The sequence below is a fragment of the Callorhinchus milii genome, unplaced genomic scaffold (genome assembly GCF_018977255.1).
Source record: "Callorhinchus milii isolate IMCB2004 unplaced genomic scaffold, IMCB_Cmil_1.0 Scaffold26, whole genome shotgun sequence".
Lineage (NCBI taxonomy): Eukaryota > Metazoa > Chordata > Chondrichthyes > Chimaeriformes > Callorhinchidae > Callorhinchus > Callorhinchus milii.
The window spans coordinates 727,958-740,637 of NW_024704767.1; the positions used below are offsets into that span (position 1 = coordinate 727,958).

Here is a 12,680-nt window from a genome sequence, read left to right on the forward strand (position 1 = left end):
CAAGCGAGGGGGCGGGGCGGGGCGCTGGGAGTTGTAGTGGTCTTTTTTTTCTGAATGGGCGAGCGAGGCGTTTCCCCCCCTTTGCAAGGCAGAGCGCTCTCTGCAGGCGAGCTGTGGAATGCGAGTCGCCCCCCACACACACACACAGTCACTACACTCCCTCGTGGCTCAGTGGTGAGAGCACTCGCTTTGCGAGCGAGAGACCCGGGTTTCAAGCCCCGGGCAGGTCAGGGCCAAACCTCGGGCAAGTTTCCTTACCCCACACAGAGCCCTAATCATAATCCCTCCAAAACCCCCAAATAATAATGAAATTGGTCATTTTCAATCCACGGCTGTTTGTGGGACGTCGCTGCGCCCAATCGGCCGCCGCGTTCGCCCACAAATATACGGCCAATTCGCTTTGCAGTGCGTTCTGTGAAGCGCTTCGGGACGTCCTCCTGACGTGAAAAGCGCTATATCAAATGCAAGGATTATTATTATTATTATTGTAGCAAATCGGTGAATGGCGCTGCACGGCGCCGCACCCAAAATGTAAAGGGTTTGCTGTCGTTAATGCCTGAAACCACCACCACCACCACCAACAAAGATTGCATTTGTGTTAGCGCTCTTCACGTCGGGAGGACGTCCCAAGGCCCTGAAACTGCCTTGAAGCAGGAACGCAGCCTTCCCCAAACATTTTTTTCTTTTTGGCCGGGTGTCTGACGCAGGCGGAAACCCATCACCATGCTTAAACTAAGGGTTTGCAAACCCAGCTGACATTTCCGTGCATCCCGACTGCACGTGGGAATCCCAGAGGTCGATTGTTGGAATGAAATGCGCACTCTTCCCCTCTGGTGGGGATGCATCCGGCTTTCCTAATTCCAGAAGGTATTAGGCGCAGGTTGGCCCTAGGCCACGGCTTGGGGACCCCAGAGTGTGCGTTGGAGCACTGCTGGAGTCTAACCTATCGTGCTTCTTAAACAACTCTCCGGAAAGCTGGATATTGCACAGTTTACCATTGGTATTGCTGTCTGGCAAGCTTTCCCGCTGATTGTCCAGCTCGGACCACCTTACCCGCTAGGGCTTTAGCTTGCAGGGTTTGGTTGGACGAGTAAACTATCGAATAATTGGAATCAAGTTGATTCTCTGTGATATATTCTGTAGCCAGCCTGGCCCATCATAAAAAATCCAAAAAAATTTGGTTCAGTTTTTATAGAAATACCACTTAACATCTTTTTCTAATACAGCAGAGTCCATTCTTCACTTTTTGTTTGTTTTACTCGCCTTATTAGTAATCTTTTCCTGTTGTTGATTAATCTCTGGCTGTTTATCCTTTCTCTCGGTCTCCAATGTGAAAGAAAACTCAACAGTGCATATTGGCAGCCACTGAGAAAAGTTCCTCAGTCTCTCAAATCTGAAGAAGCCACAGATAATATTCCATCGGTGTAGATGGGAACTCTGATTAGAACTCTGCCCTCAGAGAATCGATCTGCTTTTAATTTTATATTCTTTAATATCTGATTTTATCTTGTTGTGTTAACAAAAAATCAACCACAGGCAGCTGCACAACAGCGTTGTTTGGCATCAACTGTGGGAAGATTTTCTGGTGCCAAATTGTGCTCTTTTATATATTCGTACATTTGCTTTGAGTATTGGATAGTTGCTTCATAAACTGACTATACGTAATTGCCACCATAATGCGGCTTAAAACACAAATAGCACGCAGTCGCAGAACGGAGGAACATTGTTCCTTCTCCTGTATTTTGTGTAACATTTGGAATAAATTTGTCACAGATCCAACAGGCTCCAATCCTTCAGAAACCAAATGTTATGACTTAATCCACTCTTTTTCGAAACGTTTGACATTTGGCTTACTGTGCGCACCTCTGGCGAGTTCATGGTTGCTCTAAAATTTGGGATTTCACATCAAAGAATGAAAGCGTACTTTCTTGTGCCTTTGCATTTCTGAAAGTCCCTTTTTATATTTGTTTGTGTCGTTCCTCTGCTAAATTGGCAGCATTTCAATTAGTGAGCTCAGCTCATGCTTCGAAGTGGCACTCCAGCCATGGGTACATGCAGGATGTGAGGTTACAAGCCAAGCTTGTCAACCGCTCTGTCCAAGCAGTTGCCCAGCGACTATGCAAGACACGGCCAAAACTTGAACAGTGCTTGAAAGCACTTGTGTAAGAAACTAGCAATAGACGGTAGGCCGAATTTCAAAACTGTTAAAAGTGTTATTTGCATTGTTTCCTCTCTCTATTTTGAAGAAAGTTTGCGTGCAAGTGACCAAGATAGCAAATTCTCTTCTGATTTTTCATTTCTTTCCCTTGCTCTCCCCTCAGCTAGTACTAGATGGGATAGGGTCAAGAAGTCAATGAACAGTGTTTAACCAGAGCTTTTTTCCACCTTAAGACCCATATCCTGTGGAACTCTTTTCTGAAACCATTTCTGAAATTCAAGACTTTGAGCTTTTGGTCTTTTGTGCCACTATGCTAATCCATTCCACAAAATGTTTGTCCTGATATTATTAATAAAGTTCTAAGAAACAGCGAAATGCTTTGCGTTTCCCACATAACACAGGTTCTCCAGGGAAACAGCTGGAGTACTTCTCTGCTTAGAATTACAATTTAGTTTGACTGCACTCCTTATCCAATTCCATGTTTAACTTGGCCATTCGACAGAATTGTTTTTCTTTGGCAACTCTCATTGAATTGTTAAATCTTTCTGGGTATACCTTGCCAGTATCGTGTCTCGGCAGCTACTCTTCCTGTGTCTCCGTTCCTACCTCTACATTTTGGGGTTGTACGGCGGTCTCAAAATCTGAAGACCTTTTGGCTCTCCTCCTCCTCCCCCACCAAACATTCCAGCTGCCATTCTAATTCATCGGCTTCCTGAACACTTGCAGGATAGTTGGCAAACTACACTTGTGGCAGAATTTCCAAACCGTGCCTCACAGAAGTCAAGGATATAATGAATGCCTTTTGTGTAGTACTTAACTACGTGTGTGGATGTTTTGACTTATTTTTTCCCCCAATTCAATGTTCTCTGTTCCTCTCCTGAAGGCAAAGACTCATGTCGGGGAGGATAACGTTGCCTTTGTCTCGACCACTGGGTGGTGCTCCAACCCTGGGTTACAACTGGGAATTTTTAAATAATGTATATTTTATGGCATTTTTGACATCCATCAATTTTGTACAATTGCTTTGAGTCACGGCAACATCACTTATTACCATACCTCCAGCTCGCATCAGATTTATCGTAACAGAATTAATCATTTTTTTGAATGACACTGCGTTCAAAATAGTGTCCTTGTGCGTCCGATTACAATGCAGTAACAACATCTTTAGTAACTAAATCCTAAATGTTTTAAAATAACGAAAGGGTTCAACGTGATGGTCTGTTTCTTTCCACTTGTTGGCAAGTCTAAAATGAGGGGGCGTAAATATAAGACAGAAGGAAGTTTAGGAGGAAGTTACTTACTTACGCAGAGGGTGGTGAGGTTGTGGAATTCACTGACGGACGCTATAGTTGAAACAGGAAACCTCAATATATTTAAGAGTACGTTTGATGTATACATGAGGGAGAAGGCTATGGCGCAATAATAATCCCTCCAAAAACCAAAAACTATAATTAAATTGGGTCACTTTCAATCCACGACTGTTTGTGGGGCATTGCTGTGTGCAATTGGCTGCCGCGTTCGCCCACAAATATACAGTCACTTCACTTTACAGTGCGTTCTGTGAAGCGCTTCGGGACGTCCTCCCGACGTGAAAAGCGCTATATCAAATGCGAGGATTATTATTATTATTATTATTAATATAATACGGGAGAAGGGATGAGGAGACTCGTGTGGAGTCCATCCCATCTGCCTGTCCAGGTGTCTTGGCCGACAACCCCCCCACGCCCCCCCCCAGATAAAGATCAGTCATTCACTCCACAGCTGTTTGCGCGCCTTTCCATGTCATGGGGGGGGGGCCGGGGGGGGGGGGGGGCGTCTCGAAGCGCTTCACAGAATGCACTGTGACGTGAATCGACCGCCTTACCGTGCGGGCGAGACGCGGCGGCCGAAGTGCCGCGGCGGTTGAGTACAGTGACCCCAATTTTTTTTTGTTAGTAGGGGGTTCGAAACCGCGTCGGGGTGGTGAGGGGGTGGGGGGGGGGGGTAAAAAAAAAAATTTTTTTTAAAAAAAGGGAAAAACAAAGACGTTTCAATTTTTTTTAAACAAATAAAGTTAATAAAAAACCAGGGACTCGCCCCTCCACCCCCCAAAAAAATAAATAAAATAAAAACCCTTTTCTTTTTTACACACACGGTTTATTCTTCACGCCCAATCGGGCGGTTTTTCCCGTTGCCGCGCAACCAATCGGGCGTGAAAACAAACCCCGCCCCCGCCTGCCCTTCGCCCCGCCCACTCTGACGCATTTCCGGTCTCCACCACGCACTTCCCTCCCCCCCCCTCTCCCCCTCCACTCCATGTCGTAAAGAGCGAACGCTTTGACGGCGGTTTTTTTTTTCCGCCTCTCTTTACGACGTCGGGAAAGATGGCGGGTATGGCCGACTTGTTCGGTAGCGAAGCCGACAGCGATCCGGAGCAGAAAGGTGATAGCCTTTCACCCCCACCCACCCACCCACCTCCTCCCCCACCCCCTCCCCCCGCTCCACCCCCTCCCCCCCCCCGCCGCTCGGTCTCCGTCAAGCGCTTTGCACCACTTGACGGTACATTCCCGTCAAGCGCCCGGAGACGCCTCCCGAGGGCGCGATGAGCCGCTGTATCAAACGCAAAGGGCGGTGGTTGTTGTTGTTGTCGTCGTCGTCGTTATTGTTAGGTATTACCTCTCTGCACCCACCGGAGGGTAATGAACCACCGGGAGAGGGTTACGTCAGGGGGGGGCTGAGTGAGGCCAGGGACACTGCTGGGGGTGGGGGGGGTGAGATGGAGTGATGGGGTGACCATATTTCTATCCCCCCCCCTCCCCCCCCCCCCCCCCCCACTCCCTGGTCAAAGTATGCAGTCAATTCACCTTATGCTGTACCCCGTGAGACGTCTCGAAGACCCGATAAGGCGCTGTGTCAAATGCAAGGGATGGTTATTTTATTTATTATTCTCATTGTTATTGTTAATCCCAATCCGAGGACACGCACTGTATCAAAACAACTTGAACTCACCCCAATTCCTGACGCTGGCAGTTACGAGAGAAGTTTGTTGCATGAGTGGCCGGACCGTAGTACTCTGAGCAGTGTATCTTGCGTTAGAATTAATTGTGTTGGTCCAGTTCTGTTTGTTGCTGAACTCAAGACAGGGAAGGTTTGGTCCCAGGGACACAATGCCTCATTGGGAGACGTATGGTCATCCTCTCTGCTTCTTCAGATTAATGTTAATGAATCCATAGCACTGTTCGAAAAGGGAAGTGAGTTTCTCCCAGTGTCCCGGCCAACAGTTCCTTAAAATGGCCCAAATTTCATGGATGTTTATGGGACACTGCCTGACTATCCAACGCCTTGGGACGTCATCCCGGCGTGAAAGGCGCTATACAAATGTAATATTGTATTGCCAACAGATACAGTCATTGAACTTAACGATTCTCTCTGAAACATTTTGAGACAGTTTAACGTGAAAGGTCCTGTGACAAAGGCAAGGATTATTATTGTGCAGTTAACTAGTCACAAAGTGTGCAGTGTATCCAGTGCTGAATAATGTGATGGAGGACATAATGGAAGAGTATGGATAGGTTGACATGAAACTGATTGATTGTGTTCACAGATTTTGATTTGGGATCCGGATCTGACTCGGATTCAGTGCAGGAACACATAGCTTCCGGAAGCAACCCCTCAGGGAGCGAGAGTGAGAGGGAGGATGGAAACGACGACGAAGATGGTGACCGAGAAGCAGCGAAGCCCAGCAATAAAGAACTGTTTGGTGAGGACAGTGAGGACGAGGCAGTCTCCAGGCACAGTGGGAGTGAGGACAGGTCGGACAATCAATCCATAGCCTCGGCACACAGTGACCAAGAGGCCAACGAGCAGTCGGATGCAGAGCACCATAGTGGTTCTGAGGAACAGCCCTTTGATGACCAAGACGCTGCCAGTGTCCACTCTGATGCTGGCAGTGTCCATTCGGAAGCTCCCAGCGTTCGCTCCGAGGCCGACAGCGGTCGTTCTCGGTCCGAGCCTGGCAGCCCTCGTTCAGAGCCTGGCAGCCCTCATTCAGAACCTGGCAGCCCTCATTCAGAGCCTGGCAGCGCCCGTTCCCGATCCGAGGCCGGAAGCCCACGATCCGAGGCTGGCACGGCCCATTCGGGATTTGAGGCTGCCAGCCCCCGGTCTGAGGCAGACAGCGCCCATTCCCAATCCGATGCTGCTACTAACCATTCGGAGGCAGCGGGTTCTCCTAAGGGGCCGCCTTCTGAAGATGAGAAGTGGGAGCAAGAGTCCAGGAGCGATCAGTCAGATGTAGAGGGAAACCACCGGCATTCAGAAGAAGAGCAGCACCTTTCCGACGAGGAACAAGAGCACAAATCAGGCAAGAATTTTTACTATGAAAAGTAACAATGAATCGGGGTTTAAGCCATCAAAAGGGAAACCTATGCCTCCCTGTAATTTTGGCTCTTAAATGTTCCAACATAATTAACCCTTTTCCCCATTACATTAGTGTAACAGAGCTGTATCATGCCTCCAATTGGCTTGCCCGGCTTCTACAGGGACCATGATTTTTGCACTCTGAAGAGGAGTGCACGTGGCATCTAGTTCTTAACTTTCAGCAAATCGTGCTATTTGCTGCATTGAAAAATATCAAGTACTGTGATTCCTGAAGAGAGTTGCAATCCTTGCCTGCAAGCACCTTTGAGCAGGTTACAGGGATTCCTATTTTCGTCAATTATTATGGTTTTATATTATTAGTAAATTTATCCAGAAATATTCCTGTGCTACTTTTTAAACCATTCAAGTGCTTGCAATCTGTGTGCATTAGAGAGAATTTCACTCCAACCAGAATTGTTCTTTCTTGAATGATTCTCCCGCACTTTCAGTGTAAGAGGAATGTTGGGGCCCTGTAGGTTTTGAACTGAAATTGAGTGCTGCGTTACTTTTGATTGCAGTGTCTGCACGAGGCAGTGACAGTGAGGATGAAATTGTCAGACAGAAGTCGAAAAAGTTAATTGAATCAGATTCTGACTCTGACGGCGATGTAAAAGACAAAGGTAATTTTGTAAACGGTTTGTTGCAGAGACGAGGTGCAAGTTGAGTTTGAAACCTCATTATTTGGACAACTTGTAATTTTTAATGCATTTTTAAAAAAAACTCCTGGAAGCTAACCCGGGTGTTTTTGTTTGTTAACTTGTGCTGACTATCTTGACTGTGTTGCAGATAAAATAGAAGGGGATGATCTATTCGGTGGTGCAGATGACATTTCTTCTGACAGTGAAGGCGAGAAACCTCCCACTCCAGGCCAACCTCCTGTAAGTCCCTACTTAAGGATCTCTTAAGTTATACAAACACGCTTTTTTAAAAAAAAAATTGATGGTATTATGTTGCTGGTTTACCAGAGTATCGTTATAGTTGACATTTGATATTATCGTTGACAATGAACGGGGAACTGGGTGACCGTAGCAATGTCATTCATTTTTCTGTACTGATAAAAGTCGAGAGAAATGTTTCGCTGTTTCTTGACGACTCTTGTTTTCATCAAAAATCTGGGGTGTCTCAAATTAAGTCATCTCCTGCATTTGTGCAGTGCTGTCTTGGCAACAAGCATTTCCAGTTCAAGTATATAGCGTAACGTTGCTTGCAATGCACTCCCAGCATTGTGTCCACTCTAACCAGAGGAGAGGTTTAGCTGCTCATCTTTCTATTTTAGGATGAGTATGGCATGGATAACGATCAACCAGAAGAGGAACCCATCCAGGAAACGAGGATAGAAGTCGAGATTCCTAAAGTGAACACCGATCTTGGCAACGACTTGTATTTTGTTAAACTGCCTAACTTTCTTAGTGTGGAGCCCAGGTATGCAAACCAGGCTGCAGCTTAACGTGTTCTTGAGTGCTAGCACGAATGTACAGGCCGGGAAATGTCACCCGATTGATCTTCCAAATTAATACAAGCTTCATTTCATTGTATTGTCCCCTATCAGCCCTCCCGAGACGCTGGCCTAAGTGAAGAACGCTATATAAATGCAAGTTGTTGCTATTGTATGGGAATATCAAAATGATCGTCTGACACAAAGTGCATATAAGCCTTCTCGATATTAGTGCTTTGTAACATCTCGGATCAATCTTTGAAAACTGCTGTAATAGCCGTGGTTCTTGCTGGTAAATGTAATGTTCTTTACGTGCGGGTTCTTGTTTCAGGCCGTTTGATTCTCAGTACTATGAAGATGAATTTGAAGATGAGGAAATGTTGGACGAAGAAGGCAGAACAAGACTGAAACTGAAAGTATGTACCTGTTGCCCAGTGGATTATTGAACATCCTGAACAGTTGGAACAGTAGCCATTTGCTGTTTGTTTTTGGCGGGAGTGATAAAATAGTTTGAGCAGAAATATGAGCACATCACATTAAAGGATCTCTCTTTGCTGTAGGTTGAGAACACAATCCGCTGGCGAGTACGCAAAGACGAGGAAGGAACCGAGTCCCGTGAAAGTAATGCTCGAATCGTCAAATGGTCAGACGGAAGGTAACGCTGACAAAGACTAGAAGCCAGGCTTCCTAGAGTTCCAGGGTTGTGTTCTTTGCAATTTAGATTTAATGTTCCCTGTGCGTTGTTTTCTCTATGCGCAAAGACAAGGGGGAGTTGAACGATTCATTATAGGATGAGACTTCTGTGTGTCCTTTAGAGAGAGCTTTAGTAGTGTGTCTCAAGACCCTTCTCTTCGACGGTGCCTTCAATCACCCTCCTATTCCCGCCACCCCTCCTGATTCCAACCACCAGCTCGGGTGCAGATCCCTGACTGTCCAACGGCTTGGGATGTCCTCCTGACATGAAAGGCACTATACAAATGTAATTTGTTGTTGTGTGACTCTGGGTCTACTGCAGATGCATCTGTATTGAATAATGATGCAAGTTGCTCTTTTTATTCTTGCCTTGTGTTCCAGCATGTCCTTGCACCTGGGAAACGAAGTGTTTGACGTGTACAAGGCTCCGCTTCAGGGGGACCACAACCATTTGTTTATCAGACAGGGAACTGGTCTGCAAGGTCAGGCAGTGTTCAAGACTAAGCTTACCTTCAGGTATGTTGATGTTCACATGATGCTTAACAGTGGTGTCATGATTTAATGATCGCTTGAATTTAATTGACATCTCCCACCTTGCTTGGGCTCCCGCTGAATATCTTGGAAGCATTTTGGGGATGTTTTTCTTCATGATCAATTTGTTGTCATTGGCAAGTATAAAAACTTTATATAAAAAGTCAAACAATCGGTTTTCCAATAGATCATTAAAGTAATCTAGTTGGATAATTAATCAGTTTGAGTTGAAAGGATGCCTTTTATGATGAACAATGTAGAATAATGTTAAGCAAATGAACTCTCTGCCAATTATTTGGGTAAAGTACATTAGAATCTATACAAGCACTCCACGTTGGTGGATTTTGTACAGCAACGTGGAGTAACTGTCAGTACACGTCCACTGCTGTAAACCTGCACAAGAATGGCTTGGCTGGCACTCTTTAATCTGCTGTTCATGTATTGCAGGCCTCACTCCACGGACAGTGCGACCCACAGGAAGATGACCCTTTCTCTGGCAGACAGGTGTTCAAAGACGCAGAAGATTCGAATCCTCCCTATGGCGGGCAGGGACCCGGAATCCCAGCGCTCTGAAATGATAAAGGTAAACTAAGCTGAGTGAAAGCCAAAGGGGAAAATGCCCAACTCTTTGGCTCCTAGCACTGGGGTGCAGGCCGTGAAATAACAAACCTTATTTTGTGAGCTGGTAAACACATTTTTACCAACATTGGTGCTTGGAAAAAATCATTTTTGCGGGTACTGTATCCACTTATTGAATTGGTTCCATAGTTTACTGCATTAACGAATTTTCGCAGGGCAGAGCGCAACATTTTTTGCACAGAGTGCCTTGGGGCATCCTCCCAACATGAAAGGCGCTATACAAATGTAATTTTGTATTGTATTTTTGGCCTCGCGCTCTCTCTCTCTCTCTCTATATATATATATCTCTTTGCTGTGGTTCAAATAAGGTGCTATATCAAATGCAAGGATTATTCGTATTATTAAATTGTAAACAAATCTCCGCAACCCTTTCTCTCCCTCCCTCCCCCGGCAGAAAGAGGAGGAACGTCTCCGAGCTTCCATTCGGAGGGAATCTCAACAGCGCCGCATGAGAGAGAAGCAGAGCCAGCGCGGCCTCAGCTCCTCCTACCTGGAGCCTGACCGCTATGACGAGGAAGAGGAAGGTGACGAGGCCATCAGCCTAGCTGCCATCAAGAACCGTTACAAGGGAGGCGTTCGAGGTATGAAGGTTTCAGTAGAGCTCAGTCAGTACAGATTGCTTCATTACCGAGATATTCAGCTCCCAACATGTTTATGGTAACAATGCAGTTCCTTTGTATTGCAGATCAGCCAGCTCGGCTGCTTTCCTATTTTGGAGACTTGTTATGAGAATTTATATTGAACGATTACTACAGTTCGGTTAGTGATGACCTGGCCAATAAGTCTGAGTCACACTTACAACATTGTAAAATTCCCCTTAGAATTTTGGCAATAGGATCCATGTTTACGAGACCCAAAAACAGGAGAGTCTTAAGAAAACTGCTGATGGAGAGAGGTTCTGCATAGCACGGCAAGCCTGTTTATATTATGGTCGCCCGGGGCCAGAGTCCAATTATCTCAGTTGCCACGTTATAATGACGTGTAAAAAATGGCCAACATCCAGGTCACCGGATGGTCTCTGACCTGATGCTGCACCCTTACACCACTTCCTGCGCATCGTCTTGCACAAGCACGACTGGCATCACTACTCAATGAAGTGACATCAGCAGCGACCTAACTACCTGGAAGTCGGCCATTTTTTCCCCCAGCTGGGTGTACCAACCGCACTTGCAATGGTCCACAGGAGACCTAAGCTGCCTCACACCCTTCTGGGGCACGATCCCAACAGAACCGCCATGCATTTATGTATTTGTCATGATCTGTATCCAAAATAGAAAGCTGGAGTCAGGTTGAGAGGGGAAAAAAAACCACTTAAAAGCCTTTGTGTTCCATAAAGGGTACGGTTTCAAAGTCTCTGCTTTCGCCTGCTTATCTGTCGTGCCTTTTTCAGAGGAACGGGCTCGGATCTACTCCTCCGACAGTGATGAGGGATCTGACGATGACCGAACACAGAGGCTGCTTAAAGCGAAGAAATTGGACAGTGATGAGGTTAGTGCAGAAAGCAGATATGCACAGTTGAAACTTCTGTGATGCTAAAAGTTAACTGATGAAGATAAAAAATAGCAGATCTCCGTGGAGCAGGTCAGCTTTGTACTATATGTATTTTTTTCCACACACAAAGTTGGGGACCGTATTTTACACTTGAATTCCTCTTCTCGAAGAACATTCTGGGTAGCTTAGTTAATTGAGTTGGAGCAGGAAGGTTCTGGAATCAATTCCCAGGATGTTTGCTGGACCCTTCAGTCTTTCACGGTTAATACGTTGAACCAGGCCTGGGGGTGGGGGAAGAGGCTCTGCAGAAAGGCACAGTAATCCAGCCCAAGTGGTAGATGACCATCACTGAGCCCAGGAGATGGCCTGAACCCTGGGGTCAAAGTCCTAATGTTTAAGGTATTGAAATAATAATGGTGAAAAGAATAATTGCTGTGGTGAAGATCGCAATCACTGCTGACCTGCGGGGCTTTTCTTTCGCAGTATGACCTATTTTCTACTTGAACAGAAGCGAATTCAGGCCGTGATTAATTTTTCCCTCTCTTCGTGCATTCAGGAAGGTGAGCATTCCGGAAAGAGAAAAGCGGAGGACGACGAGAAAGTCGTGGCTAAAAAGGCCAAAAAGTACGTGATCAGTGACGAAGAGGAAGACGACGATTAGTGTTTGTCCTCCGATCCCCCGCAGCCCACTTTGCGTCGTCTAAAAACTAAACCTGTACATTGCTCTGTAAGTAGCTGTTTTCCTATTGTCGCAGTTTTGGGATAAATTTTGCAGTAATAACTGTTTGAATGAATGTATTTTGACGGTCCACTGTATGTATCAAGACATTTTAAAAATTAAATGTGTAATGAATTTTGAACAAGTTTGAAAGCTTCTTGTTTTCCACCCGGTCGACAAAGCAAAGTGTTTTAATACACTCTCTTTGGGGAGCTACACATTTTATCAACTGTGTGCAATTTTCAATATACATACTAACTAACGTACGTATATTGCACCTCTAAATGGAGCATAGATTTGCACAAGATTTCCCTGAACTCTGTTTACCAAGTTTTGCTTCTGTTCTGAGTGGGGAACTTGCTTTGTATATGACTATTACGGCATAATTTCCAGTGATTAAATATCCATTGTGTTGTGTTTTTAACCCAGCTCTAACCCTGGAGTTGTAAGTGCGTAAACGCTTGTAAATAGATACGAGTCATTTTGCATGTAATAGCGCAGAAAGCACATGAGTGATTATGTATCTTCGTAATAATATTCTTCCCCAGCGAGACCTTTTATAGATGTCAAAGTTGCTTTGCCCAGACAGTGTCTGGAACCTGCAAGGTGTCAGTTGT

The 12,680-nt window shown here is 45.7% G+C and overlaps 1 protein-coding gene across 1 annotated transcript; it reads left to right on the top strand.

Annotated features, from left to right (window-relative positions):
• Window positions 1-4,485: 4,485 nt before the first annotated feature.
• leo1 (LEO1 homolog, Paf1/RNA polymerase II complex component) lies at window positions 4,486-12,205 on the top strand. The gene is made up of 12 exons (XM_007906093.2): window positions 4,486-4,579; window positions 5,742-6,500; window positions 7,075-7,176; window positions 7,343-7,434; window positions 7,833-7,978; window positions 8,323-8,407; window positions 8,552-8,646; window positions 9,066-9,200; window positions 9,663-9,798; window positions 10,249-10,435; window positions 11,245-11,342; window positions 11,902-12,205. The coding sequence occupies exons 1-12, from the start codon at window positions 4,522-4,524 to the stop codon at window positions 12,004-12,006; spliced, it is 1,998 nt and encodes a 665-aa protein (XP_007904284.1). The 5' UTR covers window positions 4,486-4,521; the 3' UTR covers window positions 12,007-12,205.
• Window positions 12,206-12,680: the final 475 nt, after the last annotated feature.